Source organism: Medicago truncatula, chromosome 6, assembly GCF_003473485.1.
Source record: "Medicago truncatula cultivar Jemalong A17 chromosome 6, MtrunA17r5.0-ANR, whole genome shotgun sequence".
NCBI lineage: Eukaryota > Viridiplantae > Streptophyta > Magnoliopsida > Fabales > Fabaceae > Medicago > Medicago truncatula.
In genome coordinates, this window is record NC_053047.1 from 20,789,836 (window position 1) to 20,808,768 (window position 18,933).

An 18,933-nucleotide genomic window follows, 5' to 3' on the forward strand; every position below is an offset into this window, starting at 1 on the left:
TCAGGTTGACATCACTGATCAACTCGCTATGGCGAGTGATCTGCTGGCGATGGCGAGCCCCATGGTGCAGCTCGCAAGGCGAAGAAAAAGTGCTCGCGAGGCGAGCGATGAAGATCATCACTCGCAAGGCGAGGATCAACACTCGCCAGGGCGAGCGATGAATTCAGGCTCGGGCAGAATGCAATTTTTCACGAAAGTTCACCTAATCACATGGTTCAAAGCTTAAAACTGATTCTAAACATCACCCTATGGATTATCTAAGGTCTGTAAAAACTTTCTACATCAATTCTACAAGTTTCCATCATCTAATCTTCAATCCTCACTCTTAACCCTAATTTCCAATTCTCCAAAACTAATCCTACAACATGTTAAATCTAATCAGAATCATAGGCTTAAGAAAATTGAATGTTAGTCTCACCCTTACCTTAACAAATCGAAATTCACAGCTTCCTCTAGGTTCTCCTCTCTTCTCTTGACTTTTCTCCCTTTTCTCCAAAACTAAACGTACGTGAAAATAATTCTAACCTATTTCTTCCTATTTATCTCTTCCCATCTATTTTATCTTATTTCCTCTTTTTCCCACAAAACTCTCTAAAATCATAAAACAACCCCTCATCTCAATATTTATTTTATTTTCAAATCTTATTCTATTAAATAGTAAAATAAGACCTCTCAAATAAAATAACACACATCACATAATCATATAAATCACATAAATCATCTTAATAGACTCTAATTTCAACAAAATAATTAAATAAATCAAAGTGGGCGTTATAGGTAACTTAGCAAGAAAGGTATAAGTCTGCTGAGGCTAAGAGAATACATTTGTTGAAATTGTTCAGGCGAACAAGATTGTAAGGTGCATGATTTGAGAGGTTATCTCAAGCATCATAGTGAAAACTCTCACAATATTGTGAGAAGTGGACTAACCCACATTGGGCGAACCACTATAAATTTATGTGTGTTCTTCTTCTCTTCTCTATACTCTTTACTTTCAGTAAACACAACACACACAAACACATTTATTTATTTAAACTGTTTTTACACTAACACTTCAGAACGTTATGAAGTCTGTCTAATAACTTAACCATTCCAAGTTTACAACTTGAAAATTGATTTTAAAGTACAAGTTTAATTTTTAAAGGGTCACAATTCAAACTCCCCTTCCTTATGACTATTTTATCTACTTCAAACCATTCACTCATTTCATTTCATAAACTAGGTTAAACCATCCACAATGCACTTTAACCACTCTCGCTCAGTTTCTCCCAAACTGAGTTGTTACCTTGCACTCGATTTTGCTCGTGTTGCACATGCGTTGGTGAGGGTTGTTTATGAACCTCTCGCCATTGTTGTCATGCATCTAGTGTTGTCCTCCCAATGCTCGTTGAAGTATGATGAACGTCGTTCAAAATGACATCATTACGTGCAGCCCAAATTTGCTAAAGAAATAAAGCCATCCGACCACCAATGTCTTGGCTTTCTGAACGACATATATGAAAAATAAAATTTGTCAAACTGCTCACAGTTCCAACTCACGGTTGCAACACTATCGAAAGCCCAGCCCAATACCAACTCTCACACGCCACAATACAACCCACAAAAGCATGACAATCATCCTACCGTATCACATTAGGGACAAGTCATCTCACATTGCATATGTCGTGCTTGTAATTGGAGACGTGTCAGAATACAATATCTTCAAATCCTCAATAACAAATTACGAGCTTTATGAGGTTCACCTTCCAGATTCTATGCCACTCTCCTTCAACATGGAATCAACCAGTATGTAGTAACTCCATCTTAGCCAGTTTATAACCAGTCTTAACAGTATACCTCCCGTTATGTTCCATCATTCATGTTATTCTATCATTTTGAACTTCCGCAAACAGTGGTGTGTCGAGAATAGCTTGCACCATATCAACCAGAAACAAAGATTCAATCTTATCAATATCCCAAACTCGTTCCTCGACAGCTATCAAATCAGACACACTCAAATTATGCACACCTTGGCTTTGTGGGGGATTGAATCCAACTACCTTGAACACCTCGAACCAATGGATCATTCATCACACTGACATGCTGCAAATTTCCAACTGTCCACCTAATTCCATATAAAAGTAACCAACGCGAATTCCAAATTTCGCCAGGCAAAGCTCGGGTTATGACCGAGTTTGGCACCAAAAATGAAGAACGTGGAAAATATCTCGCTTTAAAAACTCTAGTAACCAGAGATTCAGGTTTAGACAGAAAATTCCACCATTGCTTAGCTACCATAGCAATATTAAAAGCTTTGAAATTCCTAAACCCCATTCCACCAAATTCTTTGGGGCATGCCACATGTTCCCATGCCATCCATTTAATCAGTTGTTACTCCTTCCTCCCCACCAAAACCCATTGATCATATTCTCAATATCATCTATAACTGAATTCGGCAGAAGATAAATACTCATTATGTGTAAAGGAATAGATTGTAAACAAATTTGATCATAATTTCCTTACTCGCCTTCGATAGAGCTCGTCCCCTCCACACATTTATTTGTTACAGATGAGATCATTGATAAAAGAAAAAACAGACCTCTTATCTCTACCAATCATCGAAGGTAATCCCAAATACTTTACAGTACTCATTACATGTCGAACACTAATAATTCATGTTAAATACTCTTGCGCCACCCGACTCATATTGCGATTGAAAAACACCTCAGACTTTGATAAGTTAATTTCTTGTTCAGATGTTGTATCATAAGTTTTAAGAATAATGAGTAAATGTTGTGCTTCAACCACATTGGCCCTGCAAAACAAGAAACAATCGTCTGCAAACAACAGGTGGGACACCACTGGTGCGCCGCTACATACTTGTACCCCATGAATATCATCTATATTAACTACCTTATGTATTAGAGTCGAGAGACCCTCAACCACCAATATGAATAAATATGGTGATAATGGGTCACCCTGGCGCAACCCTCTCCCACCCTGTTAAAGTTCATAAGGTAGTTAAGAACAATTTCTCACTGAAGAGATGAAAAAAATTGCGATATTTATAAATATTGCAATATTTACAAATATCGCAATAACACACATCATCATCCACTAGATCCATTTCGCACTGAAGAGATCAAAAAAATTGGAGACTTAATTTAGTTATTTACAAATGTAATTCTTAATAAACTGCGATATTTAGTCGAATGGTTAATAAGATATACTAAAAAGATAAATTGTTCAAAATTTGAGTTTGATTTCTAAATGAAATAATTGTTGATCCAATCTTTATTTACCTCATGGTCAAACTCGAGATTGCTATAGGTGATTTTTCCTAAGAACAAGTTAAAATAAAAAAAAAAGCCTAAAGAGGTGTATACTACTTAGGTGTTTGATTAAAAAGTAATTCAAACGGACCTTATGTTGTCCCTATTTACTTCTTTTTTTTCTTTCAAAAAGTATATTTTGGTTTTGTTTTTGACATAATACTTTTATTTTTTTTCAAATAAATCTTATTTAAAGAGATGAATAACCAAACAATTAGACTCAAATAGTTAATGAACCTCTACAAAAATGCAAATTGTTCAAAAGTATGCATGGCAATGGGGGCGGGTTTTACCTTCCTCTCATCTACTTACTCGTCACCCTACCTATACCCAACGAAGATGATAAATTGAATATTGTTACCATCCTCGACGGATTTGGGTATATCTACCTCATCCCCGTCCCATTTGCTCATTTTAACATTTTTTTGACTAATAAATTTGGTTGCTCCTTTAAATATCAATTGCAATTTTTTTAAAATGACAAATATCAATGAGTAATAAAAGAATTTGGGTTAATTAAGTAAATATGATAATTTTGTTTTTAGTCCGTGTGACATTTTCCTTTAGTATTTTAGGGACCAAAAACGTTGACGGAAATTTTTCACAGGGATTAAAAGTGCAATTTTATTTTTTAGGGACTGAACATGAAATTCTGAATATTTATAGGGACCATTTTCTTAATTAACCGTAATAATTTTCTACATTCAAGAAGGGTTTGGGTATGGGTTTGAGGTGGGCAACTATATTCATGTTACCCGTCTCATACCCGTGTTTTAAAATTGGGGAAAATCCATACCCATATCCAAACTCAGTCAAAGCGGAAAAAAACTGTCATATCGTGATGGGTTCAAACAGGTAAATGCGGGTATGATTTTGCTCCCGTGCATATTCAAAAAAATCTGAGTTTAATTTACGAGTTGAACAATTCTTTACCAATCTTTACTTATTTCTTGTTCGAACTTCGTATTTTTAGGGTTGCTTTCCTGGAAAATCGGAGTATTAACATCCAAAAAATAAATAAAGAGGTGAATACTAAGTTGTTCAATTAAAATCTGATTTAAAAAGACATTATATTTTCCCAATTTACTTTTTTTTTTCTTTCAACAATTAATTTTTGTTTTGGTGTTGTTTTTGACAAGATACTTTTATTTTTGATTCAAAAATATAAAAAGAGTTACTAACAAACTGATACTTACTAACAAAATTATAATTACAGTGATATAATTACAAGTAGTATAGATTTGTGTTTTTTAACCATCGCATCATGTTCAACTCTTATTTATGTATGAATTGTGTTATTTGAACAACTATTTTAACGATAATTTATGAAATTTATAAAGAAAATGAGGTATTGACATAAAAACTAATAATAAAAAGAGAAAATAAAAACATAATACGAGTATGAAAAAAAATGGCTTAATACATGCTTTCGTCCCTTAACTTATTTTCGAATTTCATTTTGGTCCCCTAACTATAAAGTGTCTCAATTTGGTCCCTTATGTCTTTTGTTGTTACCTTTTTTGGTCATATCCGTTACATTTTAACTGTTTGATCTATTTTTCAAATAGAAACCGTTGTATCATATAAGTTTATTGTAGCATACGGTGAATGATTAACACTTGTATTTTTTGAAGCAAAAAATATATAAAAATGCATATTTTTTATAAAATATGAAGAAAAAAATATTCCAGATTTTTTTTCAGAATTTTTATAAAATCATTTTCAAAATTAAAAAAAATTAAAATTTTTTATTTTTTAACGAAATTTTTAGAAAAGGTCAGATTTTTTTTTTGAAAAAAAATGTTTTTTAAATTTTTTCTACAAAATTCTGGAAAATATATAAAAAAAATTCAGGTTTTTATAAAATATTAAAAAAAAAAATTTCCTGAATTTTATAAAATCTTTTTCAAAATTTGAAAAACATTATATTTTTACAAAATTTTAAAAAAAAGGTCAGATTTTTTTTTAAAATTTTTTTCTACAAAATTCTGAAAAATATTTTAGTTTTTTAAAAATCTGGATACAAATTATTTTAAAAATATATAAAAAGATGAAGATTGATGGTGATTTTAAATTTATATTTTTAGGAAAATCAAGAAAAATAGAAATGATTATATGTTGTGCGCCCATTGTATACCTGCGTACTTTTCAAATCTAACCCTTGATCACCAATCTTAAATGGCACGTGAACAAGGGTTAACTATTTTTGAAAACAAACTAACGGAGAGGACTAAAAGAGGTAACGACAGAAGACATAAGAGACCAAATTGAGACACTTTATAGTTAGAGGACCAAAATGAAATCCGAAAATAAGTTAAGGGACCAAAGCATGTATTAAGCCAAAAAAAATTGTCACAAAAACTGTCAAAAAAATGGTTGTTCAAACATCATTTTATAGGGAAAATCTTTTGTTGAGAAATTTCCATTTTAAATGGATAGTTGTCATTTCTAACAATTAATTAAAAGAGTAAAAAAAAAAAAAAGTGTTTTCACTTGCAATTGGGTCTCTTATTATTTAACCAATATGATCAATTCCAATCCAAGTATTTAAGCAAATTTATTATTTAATCAGAAATGAAAGACAACCAAACCAAACAAGAAGAAAAAAGAGAAAAAGCAAACAATGACATTCACATCTCACTAGAAAATTAAATCTCAGAAAATTCAATCATATTCACGTAATAATTTTCATTCCTATAATCACTTTTTCCACCGTGATTCTTCTTCTTCTTCTTCTTCTTCAAATTTCAATGTCTTTACTTACCTTTCTCCTCATCACCTTCTTCACCCTCTCGCTTCTAACAACTTCTTTCTCCGACAGGTAATTAAATTACACAAACACCCTTCCCTAATTTCACTCTAATTATTATTATTATAACGATTAACATTGTTAATGTTTGTATTAGCAGCAGGAAAGAATTAAGGAACAAAAATGAAAATGTGTTAAAGCAGTTAAGAAATTCTGTGTATTATTCAAACAGAATTGATCCTTCACGTGTTGTCCAAATCTCTTGGCAACCAAGGTCAGGTACTTTCTTCAACTTTATTCCTTTATTATTATTATTTTTTTTTAACTCGGTATCCGTCGGACCCACTAATTTGATGGTTCAATCTCACCGTCCACTTGAGGGGTCCATTTAAAGCCAAAACATTGCTCGATATTATTATTACTACTACGAGAGGAAAGATGGACACGTGTCTTGTTGCATTTTTTTCTATTAGTTTGTTATGGGCAATTTGTAACAAAAAAATGTTCATTTCCAATTGGCGTAGATTTAGTTTTAAATTTGAGAAAATATTGGATTGCTAAGGGTAATTTTGTTCAGAAAAAGATTCAACTAAAATGTAGTTAGTTAGGTGGTGGTTCACTTTGGATTGTCTTGGTATAATGGTTTATGCAATGATATGGTATAGATTTTTGGTTAATTATTACCCATTTTACATATGCAAAATTTCAATTTTATATACATTTTTAACTTGTTTTTCTTATAAATTACCTATGAAGCACGGACACGTTGACACGGATAAAATTTTGAGAAAATGACATAATTCAATGTAATCACAAGTGTCGGTGTCGTGTCGACACCGAGACACGCCTTCAATCAGAAGTGTCCGTGCAACAGAGTAAATTACCAATGATTCATGGCCATGCTTGGATAAACAACTTAACTAGTTGTTTATTAGTAGAATTCGGTTATAATTTGGGTTGAATTTGACTCAGACTAGCAAAATTGGCTTGTGATGTGAGACTTGGGTTGAGCCTAACTCTTACTCAGCCTTATAAAACCGGCTTTGAGGTGAGAGTTTTCCCAAGTGTTTATGTATAATCTATTTCTATGTCAAAAGATAAAATCAAGTAAATTTTTTTTCCATACACTGTTTTCATAAGCTATCATTGAGAGCTATGTAAATAAATTGAAAACAACTTCCAAACAGTCTCACAATCACAAGTGTTTATATCAGTAAATAAACTCAAATAAGTGAATCCATATAGCCCAAATTCGTGGTTGCAGCAATGACCACAGTCACTTCGTGATTCTTGATAGTGGGGACAATTGCAGTTAGATATGACCTTGTTGCATAGACATTTAAAACTTCAATGTCGTATGTATCGCAGAATTATTTTATATTTTTTTATGAAATCCTGTTTACAGCTAGTTGATTCTTTTCTTGCTTTTAGATTTTCAGACTTTGATGTTTTCTTGTTCCTTTTGTTGTAGGGTCTTTTTGTACAAAGGCTTTTTGTCGGATAAGGAGTGTGACTACCTTATTTCTTTGGTATGTTGCAGTCTCATTGGTTTGGATTCTCATTTCTTCATATTTATCACTAATAGTTGTAATTATTCCATCTGATATATCTACTTTAGAGTTTAATGGACATACATTGTCAATGTAAATTAGTTTTACACTAATATCCAAGGGAAGCCCTTCATTTTTCCATGCCATATCATCATTTTAAATATACAGTTACAGATGTGGGGTGATGTGGCAAAATTAAGGATTTTCATTGTATATCAATGTAAAACTAATTTATGGTCACGCTGCATTCCTTTAAATCATTCACTTCATCACTTGGTTTTAATTATATTATAAGTAGAGGGGAGTTGAAGACTCTTCACCATTTCTATTTAAGACTTTCAAACCAGTAAACTAGAGAAAATACAATGAGTTTTTTTTGCAATTCTTGGTAATAATATAAAAAAGATTCTCAAACAAATAAGGCACTTTTGTAGTTAAGTTTTTGTTTTTCATTTGTTTTCAACTTGTTTTGTCGTTGACTTTTACTCTATTGTTTTTGCCAAGGCACAAGAAAAATCATCTGGAAATGGTGGCTATTCAAAGAAAGAGGAAACTTCATTGGATATGGATGTGAGCCTGAACTTTTTTCTATACTTACTTCTATGAACTAGGCACTAGTAAATTAGGTTATGTTCAGTGTTCACACTTGATAGTTATAGTTTGCATTGTGAAAATTTTCGGTTGTTCTAACGTTGTTCATTGTTTTCACCGATGGAAAAATCTTGTCTATTAGCTTATTCTTTGTGTAGGTCGCTTCAAGAAAACTTAATGTAGGCCAATGTGACGGATTTCTGAATGATATTTACCATTTACTTAATGTAGGCCACTGTCAGAATAACTTCAAGAATAACTTAATGTAGGCCACTGTCAGATATAAACCATTCTTAGGGTCCGTTTACTTTGTGAAACGTTGTGTTTTTATTTTAAAAATGTGTGTTCATTTTACTGTGATGAGAACTTTTGAAGTGAATCATTGTGATGGAGAGATGATGAAATGTTAGTTAAAGATGCATTTCCAGAAATAATGAAAACAGTTTTTTTTTGACATTTTCATTGTTTATGGAAATGCATATAATCATTCACATCAAAAGTCTCTTACCTGTGCTTGTTAACAAGTAAAATTAACACAAATTTTAGAAACCGAAAAAATAGAATATGTTTTCACAAAGTAAACAGGCCCTTACGTTTCACCTCATAGGTTTGGCTTGTTCTTTATAAATACTGACGTATGATATGTTACTAAACATGCACTGTTTATGTCTTAGGTTGACTTGGTTCTTAATTGGATACCAGACCCTTTTCTACCAAGCGGTCAATAGTTAATGATCAACATATCCATTATGTTACACGTTCTTGTTGAATTTTTTTTCAATATTTCTATCCTATAACTCTCAATCAACCATAACTTGTAAGCCAAGTGTTTTGCAAGTAAATGTTGAATTTAATTTTATTGTCGAAAATTAATATAGGATTACTTGTAAAATCAAATTGCCAGGTTTTGGTATGGGATTGGGAAAAAAAAACCTGGACTTTGGACACTAATTACCTAATTAGTTAATTCCAAATTTCGAAAATGTAAAAGATGTCTTATAGAGTGCAACTACTCATATATTTGTAGGTCCTAACCTGCTCTCGGCTCTGCTGTTTGTGACTCTCAGCAGAAAGATATTGAAAAACGGTCTGCAATCGCAATTGTGGCTGCGGTGTCAAAGCTTTAATGTTTCCGTGACTGTGTCAGTGTGGTTGCATCAGCCATATTTGATCATAATTTTCTGTAATATAAAAGATCATAATCTGACCGCGACCACAGTTTAAAACCTTGATTGTGACATCATTATCACTATATCCAACATGTTGCAATTGCTTATTGTTTTAAGCTCGCTCCTTGAGCATGGACAGTTCATTATAGGCATGATATTGCAGACATTATTTTGATGAGGTTCTACACTGTTCTGTTTTAGGATGATATTGTCAAGAGGATTGAAGAAAGACTTTCAGTTTGGACTTTTCTTTCTAAAGGTATCTATTTGATCAATCCACGCCAGTATTTGCCTGTGATACAAATTCTAAAAGCTTATAATTGTCTTGTTTGTTGATTATCATTTCTACTAGAGAACAGCAAGCCTTTACAGGTCATGCATTATGGGCTTGAAAAAGATAGGCGGAACTTAGATTATTTCACAAACAAAACCAAATTGGAATCAACCGGACCTTTGATGGCAACAGTGATTCTACATCTCTCGAATGCTACTCAAGGGGGTCAAATCCTCTTTCCCGAATCAGTGGTGAGTACGGCAGTTCGAGTTTATCTTTTGCGTACTATTTATCTTTTAGGCTAAATTAAACCTTTGGTCCCTTAAGTCATTTTTAGGTTTCACTATTGCCCCTTAATTTTTATTTTATTTTTCCGTTTCATTTTAGTCCCTTCAGTTATAAATGTTACTTTGATTCTCTGTCATTTTTCATTCGAGTCCATAGGAAACATTTGACCAACTCGAATAAAAAACTAGCAGAAAATGATCAAAGTGTCTAATGATTGTAATTTAAGGGACCAAAATGACATGAAAAAACTTGGACCAAACCTAAAAATAACAGTGTAATTTAGGACATCTTGTTCTGGACCTTTGTTTTCTTTTTGATCATGTTGAATGTATTCCACAGACCAAGAGTAGCAGCTGGTCAAATTGTAGAAATAACAGTGAGATTCTCCAACCAGTTAAAGGGAATGCAGTTCTGTTTTTCTCTATTAACCTAAATTCATCTCCTGACAAGAGTAGCTTACATGCTCGATGCCCTGTCCTTAAAGGTGATATGTGGTCTGCAATTAAATTCTTCTATATAAGATCAATCAGTGGAGGGAAAGTCTCGACTATGCCGGAAGATGAAGATTGTACTGATGAAGATGATAGTTGTCCCGCTTGGGCAGCAACGGGAGAATGTCAACGTAACCCTGTCTACATGGTTGGATCTCCTGATTACTATGGTACATGTCGGAAAAGCTGCAATGCATGCTGATGAGAAGTTGGTTTTGCATAATTTTTTTTACGTGGTTGCTTTTTTAATTTGATTGGAGAATAGGAACATATAGTAGAGTGAATTAACTGATATTCTCAGGATGTTCTTGAGCAACTATGATGTTCCTCAATTAACTAGGCAGTATATTATTTGCCTTTGCTTTTGAGAAATGTACATGTTGAGTTGTGCATTTTATTTAAAATTTGCTTCACGAGATTCTGAGCTGCATATGAAAAGGTACTCAATATTGTATTACAATTGACATGTACATTTTTTTAATAATGTGTTTGATGCATTTTGTTCTTCTAAAAAGAGAGTTCCTAAGTAGTGAGTAACACTGATTAGGTCTAACAAATTGGGTTACTCCCTCACAATATAATGAACCGGAGATCGAATCTATGGCGGGTGAGTTGTTCATATTTACTTTTGGATCATTCTCACTTAGAGCAAAAGCGGTTGTTCTCTCACAATATGGTGAACTAAAGTTCAAATCTATAACATGAACAAAATTGTCTCACAATATGGTGAACTAAAGTTCAAATCTATAACACGGACAAAATTGTCCCTCGTAGGATGAGACTTGTTGGTTCGACCAAAACATGTTCATTTCAAATATTGGTAGCAACCCATTTTCAATGATTTCGTAATATATCACAACACAAACATCGAATTAAACACAAACAGTTAGTCTTAACCATTAACTCGTTACTAGATTTAGCACCAAGCTAAAATCAAATATTCTTTCCACGCGCCAAATTCGGACACTCCAAGGTTCGTTAGAGAGCTTCCATCTCATTGATGACATATGTACCAGAGGCTCCTGCCAATCAATCATGCGTGTTTGATGCATCTTACTGGATGACCGAACAACCCATAAACTATTTATATTAACTATTTGCTCTCAATTTTGATTAAAATCAAAATAGTAATTCATTCATTTATCTTAAGTTACAATAAAAAACATCATTTTTTTTTAATTAATACATAATTTTTTTTTTTGGTCAAGTAGCCTAGTGGCTACAGCTCTCACAATTAAATTTGGAGAAGTGGAGTGTTCGGGGTTCGAACCCCAACCCCTGCATATAATATGCAATATTCCTACTAACTGAGCTAAGCTCACGGGGATAATACATAAAATATTTATCGACTATCAAAAACAAAATTTATTTCAACAAAATAAAAGTTTTTTAGTAGATAAACGAAATGAAAGCCAAAGTTAAAGCCCTGGTCATGATATCCAGTTTAACAATTTTAGTATTTTTACCAATTGAGCTAGAACTTGTGGAAAATGGTTAAACATTAAATTGAAATCGATAAATAAAACTCAATAACCTTATGTTAAAAAAACAACTAAAAAGAACTTCTAAAAAAATGCTGGTAGTAGCGAGGGGTATAAGAAAAAGGGAAGTGCAAAAAGAAACCCGTAAGGCCATAACTGACTAAATATTCGAAACAAAACTTTGACCCGACCCGACCCGACATAAACGGGTTTTCATCTTTCTTTTCTCTGCAATATAAAGACCGAAGCTGAAACTCTCAAAACCCTAATTCAACATACTGCAGGTAAACCAAACCCTAATTTTCTCTCTCCTCTTCCAATTCCTTCAATCAATTTCATCATCGATTCAATTCCTCTACCATTTTTCTCTTCGATTCATTTTCAACAATGAATTTGGGATTTTCTGATTGATTTGGGATTTTTTGATTTTGGGTTTCAGGAAAATGGCGCCGAAGCAGCCAAGTACGGGTCTTTTTGTTGGATTGAACAAGGGACATGTTGTTACTAAGAAGGAGTTGGCTCTTAAACCCTCTAGCCGTAAAGGGGTATGATTTTTTATTTTTAGGGTTTAGATATTAGTGATGCGTTTGGATTGTTTAGATTTTGAGTTATGTTATTAGTCATTTTGTGTTTGGATAAATGAGTATCTTTTTTAAGTTTAGTTAATTTTTGGGTATAGTGATTGTTTGTTTTGATTTTCATTTGTGTTTGGAATTGGATAAATGAGAATCTACTTGAAGTGTAGTTAATTTTTGGTTGAAGAGATTAGTAATGCATTTGTATTGTTCAGCTTTTGAATTATTTTTTACTGTAATAGCGAAGGTATTTAAATATTAGTGACTGTTTGTTTTTGTTTTTGGTTAATGTTTGGAATTTGGATTTACATTTGAAAATTTATTTCAAGTTTTGTTAATTTTTAGGCATAGAGATTAGTGCTGCATTTGCAAGTATGCAAGTTCTACTTAGATTTTTAATTTTTGACTGATGTTATTAATTGAAGGGTTAATGGTGCTTTACCCCTGTAATATAGGTCATTTTTGGTTTTCCCCCTATAAAATATAGATACCCCCCTAATAGGTCATAAAAAAAAAATATTTTACAGGGGGTAAATCAAAAAAAATATTTTACTGGGGGAAAACAAAAAATGACCTATATTATAGGGGGTAAAGCACCATTAACCCTTAATTGAAATAGTGAAGGTATTCAAATATAGTGATTTTTGTTGTCTGTTTAGATTTTGCTTAGTGTATGAAAATTTGTTTATGTATGAAAATTTATTTGAAGTTTGGTTTTAAGTTTTGTTGGTTTTGTTAAGTAGAGATTGATATCATTTTTGTTGCAATGCAATTAGTTTATTACCATTAGATAAAAAATGCACAACTCTAGGATTTTTTTATTTATTTAGGCCCTGTTTGGAGAAACAACTTATTTGCAGTTTTGAACATAAGTGCTTCTGTTATCAGATAAGTGCTTCTGAATAAGCTATTTCTATAGCGAGATAAAGTAAAATGAAATTGTTTTGGTAAAAGCTATAAGCTGTTTTCATGAGCTGTTTTGGAGAACTTAAGAGAATAAGCTTATCAGCTTACAACATGACATAAACTATTTTCATAAGTTATCCCAAACAGTCTTACAAACTATCTGAGTAGATAAGATCAAATAAGCTCATCCAAACAGGCCATTTGTCATGTGAGTTGAGTTGTAGAATGCAGGCACTGTTTTACAATAACATGGAATTTTGGAGTCTTTATTTTTATCCCTTTTGACTTCAATTGTATTATTTTTAGCCCTTTGGATTTCAATTGAAACTATCTTGTGATTTTTGGAATGGCTTACGTAATATGTTAAACTATAGTGCTAGTTGTTGCAAAGATTTTGTGAAATGCTGCCTCATTGATTGTATTTGAGTTACTCCTATATGAAAATGCAACAGCTTTGGTTCATAACAAATCCATATTTTTGTTAATTTTCTTATTTAAAGGACATTATTTGGGTTGCTACTATAGTACTATGTAATATATCTGGAGTCAAAATAAGCTTGAAGTTTGTTGATTTGAATAAAAATGATGTTGAATAGATATTGACGCTTAATGAAAGATATAGAATACAAACAATAATGAAATAGTTGAAAGGGAATGAAGACCGATTTTGGTGTTGATATTCTGGGCTTGCTTATCATTGATACTGTTCTTTGGTCCTAGTCCTAATATGCGGTGCCTTGAACAGAAAACTAGCAAGCGTGTGCACTTTGTAAGGAATCTCATCCGTGAGGTAGCTGGCTTTGCACCTTATGAGAAACGTATCACTGAATTGCTGAAGGTTGGAAAGGATAAGAGGGCACTGAAAGTTGCCAAAAGAAAGCTCGGAACCCATAAACGTGCCAAGAAGAAGCGTGAGGAGATGTCCAACGTCCTCCGAAAGATGAGGTTTGCTCTTCATTCTTTTTTTGTTTATTATACATCCTCGATGTTTTATTATTGAACTTGTTACTTGAAATTTGAGTTCTTACGCTATCTTTTGATTGTGTTTCAGGGCTGGTGGTGGAGCAGGTGACAAGAAGAAATAAGTCTTCATTTATTTCATTCCATGTTAACTGGATGTACCCATGTTTTGAAAGACAAGTTTTGTTTGGTTAAATTATGTAGTGTGCTTTTACTTCTAGATATTTCTTGTTTAGACAATATGATTTATGAAAAGTACCATTGGATTATTCTGTGCTCTGCTACGAACGAGGTTCAATCCCTTTCTATCCAGCATTGCTTCTGCGTAGTTAACGCAATATTTTCCTTTTTCTGCTACCCTTACCATTACTTATGATAATGAAACAACCTTTTTGTTTTATGGTTTCATAATGTTAACATTTTTTTTGATATAATTTGAAGTTTTGTAGTGTTATGGCCATTCCCTCAATCTGGCGGTGCAAATTGTTGCTCTATAGTTGTAATGTTAAGAATGGGTGATTTTCATAATAAAAACCATTTAAGATTAACTTTGAATGCCGTTTAGAACTACAAAATAAAAATCTGATGCTGAGGTGGTTTGCAGCTTCTGATTATTGGTTTTTGGAGAAGTTTAGGACTTGTCCCCTCCTTTATTTGAGCGATAGATGTTCATGTCTCATGAAAGATTTTAGGGATTTGGGATTTGATTGCTTAAGTTTCTTCATTTTTTATTTTAATTTAGTGTTGTTGATGGTGATAATGATGATGAGATTGTGATGTTGGATTTGGTGATAATGATGATGAAGGAAATGTTTAATTTATTATTTTTTTTTAATTTTCTTCCTGATTTTTATGATGAAGATGATCAAATTTGCTGGGTTTATAGTAATCTATACCTATTAATAAAGGCAATATTTTTGTTTTGGTGTAGCCTAATTTTTTTGCCATAAATACCCTCAATTTTAAAGGACCTGTTGGACAATTGTTTTACTCCTTTTTTATTTTTTTAAAATTCAGCGGTTTCTTTTAACAAAAAAACTGAGCGGTTTCATTATGTTGTAAAGAGGCAAATTGAACACATTTGGAGCTTTACTGAGCGGTTTTCTTTAAACTGAGCGGTTACCTTTGCAAATAATTAATGAAGACTTTTTTTTCTTCAATTTTTTCATATCAGATTGAACATGATCAATTCTTTTCCAATATTTTTTTTTGTTCTCTTGAATAGTATTTTTTTGGTAAGGTTCTCTTGAATAGTATGTATCAACTATTTCTTTTGATTATAGTTTTACATTATGCAATCTTTCTTAATCAATTATTTGTTTCTACAATTCTATTTTACTGAAGATGCTTTTTTATTGCCTTTCATATATTCTGTATCTTTTTTAGCGGATATGGTTATTAAAAATAAACTTCTCTGCCATTAAAAAGATTGTATAACAAATTAAAGATGATAAGGAGGAACACATAGAGATAAACGGTACAAACAAGTGACATTGGAGAGAATTGAGAAAAGGGAAATAGTATACAACATGGATAATGGGGAGGTTGAAATTGTGGATCTATTAATAATTTTTTGAATATTCCAGTTTCAATTTCACGGCTTAATGATGGAAATTACTGCAGTTATCAATAAACATATGATACAGACAATTGAACGATTTCTCTTTTCATATTCTAAAATTCTGTTATGGCGTATTGGTTTGAACTTTTGATTTGTTCATGAAGACAAATGATAGATGGAATTGTCTTTCTATTCCATGCGATGGTGCCCGAATCCATTTCACACTTTCAATTTGCTATTGATGCTGAGGTTTTTTTTTTTTTTTTTTTTTTTTTTTTTTTTTTTTATAGCAGTGAAGGATTCATGGTAAAGTGATGCTGAGTTTGCAACCACAAATGTCTTGCAGATTGAAGGTTTATTGATAATCATAAAGTAAAGTTTTAATGTGATAATTAATGATTGGGTGAGAAAATTGTAAAACTAATAGTACTCCATATATACTTCTATGAAACTTTTTTTTCTTAAGGAAATATACTTCTATGAATTTTGTTTCCACTATAAACTTGATGTCTGCATCATTTAATTAATTTTTGCTATTTAACTATTTTGTACCATCATGTTTAGTTAGTCCAGATTGTACACTTTTATGATTGTTAACTAAACTTGATGTGTTTCATTTGGACATTCCATGGTTGTTGAATTGGCTGCATGTATAATCTTCTATAACGTCTAATAAAGGTAAAATAGTGGTTTGATGTAACCTATTTTTTATTCCAAAGTAACAAATTTGTGGCAGTTTTTCTATTTATATTTGCCGATTGCTGATGAGAATTGAGGATTGAGAGGTTCTATTTTTTTTTTCAAGACAAAAAACCAAAGAAAATGGGATCAGGGACATTCGAAATTACAATTGAAGAGATATTTCACCTAAAGATAGAGAGGATAACATGCCAGGTTTCACCAAAGATGTATTTCTTATCTCTTTTATGATCCACTGATTTCAGAATAAAGAAAAAGATACATTCCATCCAATTGGTAACATATATACTTTCGTCTTACAATTGAAATCAATTGAACGATTTCTCTTTTCATATTCTAAAATTCTGTTATGGCGTATTGGTTTGAACTTTTGATTTGTTCATGAAGACAAATGATAGATGGAATTGTCTTTCTATTCCATGCGATGGTGCCCGAATCCATTTCACACTTTCAATTTGCTATTGATGCTGAGTTTTTTTTTTTTTTTTTTTTTTTTTTTTTTTATAGCAGTGAAGGATTCATGGTAAAGTGATGCTGAGTTTGCAACCACAAATGTCTTGCAGATTGAAGGTTTATTGATAATCATAAAGTAAAGTTTTAATGTGATAATTAATGATTGGGTGAGAAAATTGTAAAACTAATAGTACTCCATATATACTTCTATGAAACTTTTTTTTCTTAAGGAAATATACTTCTATGAATTTTGTTTCCACTATAAACTTGATGTCTGCATCATTTAATTAATTTTTGCTATTTAACTATTTTGTACCATCATGTTTAGTTAGTCCAGATTGTACACTTTTATGATTGTTAACTAAACTTGATGTGTTTCATTTGGACATTCCATGGTTGTTGAATTGGCTGCATGTATAATCTTCTATAACATCTATAATCTTCTATAACGTCTAATAAAGGTAAAATAGTGGTTTGATGTAACCTATTTTTTATTCCAAAGTAACAAATTTGTGGCAGTTTTTCTATTTATATTTGCCGATTGCTGATGAGAATTGAGGATTGAGAGGTTCTATTTTTTTTTCAAGACAAAAAACCAAAGAAAATGGGATCAGGGACGTTCGAAATTACAATTGAAGAGACATTTCACCTAAAGATAGAGAGGATAACATGCCAGGTTTCACCAAAGATGTATTTCTTATCTCTTTTATGTTCCACTGATTTCAGAATAAAGAAAAAGATACATTCCATCCAATTGGTAACATATATACTTTCGTCTTACAATTTTTATTTTTGATTTCAATTTTAGTATGAATGAATAATTTATTTGGTAATTTTATTGGTCAATTTTTTTGTTTCTATTATATCATTCATTGAATTTTTCTTCAAATTTCCTTTACCTTGATTTAATTGTATTCATTTGTTTTTCTTTAGTATTCATGCAATTCCAATTATATTTTACTACTTTTTTTAGTGTGGAAAATTGATGTAACTTCTATTAGGTTTCAATCTTCCGATCTTCCCTTTTTTTAACAAAAATATTCTAACCTACCTTTGTTTTCATTTTTTTTCCTCAGGAAAGTGGTTTCCTATTGTCATAGATTTAGATGGATAACTCTTATAAAAGTTCATAGTGTAGTAGTCTATAGCTTTGTTCTCAATTTGAAAATCCAAAATCAAAGATAAGTGGAAGGTATTATTAGGAAGAATTCCCTGACTTCGATAGATGCAACTATTTTGAAGCTTGATTTTGTATTTTTGATGTTGATTTTTAATTTGATATAAAATAGTGATGTTTAATTTGAACAAAATGCAGTTATTCAAAAGCGATGTTGTGTAACTATCCATTACCTATCTATGTGATTCTACTTATAGTTTTTTTGTGGTGATTCTATTCTTATATTAAGAGAAAGTATCCCAATAAAATACCACATCCTTTATTCAAAAATGATGGCACAAAACTCAAATCTCTTATGAGATTTCAAGAGTGGTTGTGTTGGTTAAGTGGACTCCGACATTTCAAGAGTATGATTTACATTATTTCTTTACAAAAAAAAAAGGTATGATTTACATTCATTTAGACTTTCACTTAAAAGTCTTAGCATCACCAAGAATTTATATGATTAAAATAAATCTAAATTTTGTTGGAAACCATAAATCATAATTTTGATGGAAACCATATGTGTTTTTACATATTCCACAACACCAATGATGTTAATTATAAATTTTTATCTATAAAAGGTAATTGTGTAATGTACTTCTACTTTATAGTTTGACTCACGGTGCTTAAATATAGAAAAATTATGGTTATACATTACACTTTAATTTCATTTCATGATCCATTGTGCTTGATTTTAAGTCGTTAATGTAATATTT

The 18,933-nt window shown here is 31.7% G+C and overlaps 2 protein-coding genes across 3 annotated transcripts; both read left to right on the forward strand.

Annotated features, from left to right (window-relative positions):
- Positions 1-5,885: 5,885 nt before the first annotated feature.
- Positions 5,886-10,904, forward strand: LOC25496532 (probable prolyl 4-hydroxylase 12). 2 transcript variants are annotated; one of them, XM_024785436.2, is made up of 7 exons: positions 5,886-6,132; positions 6,218-6,334; positions 7,532-7,589; positions 8,115-8,180; positions 9,572-9,629; positions 9,723-9,895; positions 10,272-10,904. In XM_024785436.2, exons 1-7 carry the CDS (start codon positions 6,062-6,064, stop codon positions 10,623-10,625), a joined length of 897 nt encoding a protein of 298 aa, XP_024641204.1. In that variant the 5' UTR covers positions 5,886-6,061; the 3' UTR covers positions 10,626-10,904. The 2 variants fall into 2 exon arrangements, with proteins under 2 accessions (XP_024641204.1, XP_013452366.1); XM_013596912.3 differs by having other exon boundaries at positions 5,887-6,132; positions 6,221-6,334.
- A 1,387-nt stretch (positions 10,905-12,291) lies between these two features.
- LOC25496533 (60S ribosomal protein L36-2) lies at positions 12,292-14,657 on the forward strand. The gene is made up of 3 exons (XM_024785367.2): positions 12,292-12,449; positions 14,131-14,330; positions 14,437-14,657. Exons 1-3 carry the CDS (start codon positions 12,348-12,350, stop codon positions 14,468-14,470), a joined length of 336 nt encoding a protein of 111 aa, XP_024641135.1. The 5' UTR covers positions 12,292-12,347; the 3' UTR covers positions 14,471-14,657.
- The last annotated feature ends 4,276 nt before the right edge of the window (positions 14,658-18,933 follow it).

Excerpts from the sequence above, each read along its gene's own strand:
- LOC25496532 (XM_024785436.2), top strand. The coding sequence starts at position 6,062 with ATGTCTTTACTTACCTTTCTCCTCATCACCTTCTTCACCCTCTCGCTT. Across the intron at positions 7,590-8,114 it reads GTGACTACCTTATTTCTTTG|GCACAAGAAAAATCATCTGG; the intron begins GTATGTTGCAGT and ends GTTTTTGCCAAG. Across the intron at positions 8,181-9,571 it reads AAACTTCATTGGATATGGAT|GATGATATTGTCAAGAGGAT; the intron begins GTGAGCCTGAAC and ends GTTCTGTTTTAG.
- LOC25496533 (XM_024785367.2), top strand. The coding sequence starts at position 12,348 with ATGGCGCCGAAGCAGCCAAGTACGGGTCTTTTTGTTGGATTGAACAAG. Across the intron at positions 12,450-14,130 it reads AACCCTCTAGCCGTAAAGGG|AAAACTAGCAAGCGTGTGCA; the intron begins GTATGATTTTTT and ends TGCCTTGAACAG. Across the intron at positions 14,331-14,436 it reads AACGTCCTCCGAAAGATGAG|GGCTGGTGGTGGAGCAGGTG; the intron begins GTTTGCTCTTCA and ends ATTGTGTTTCAG.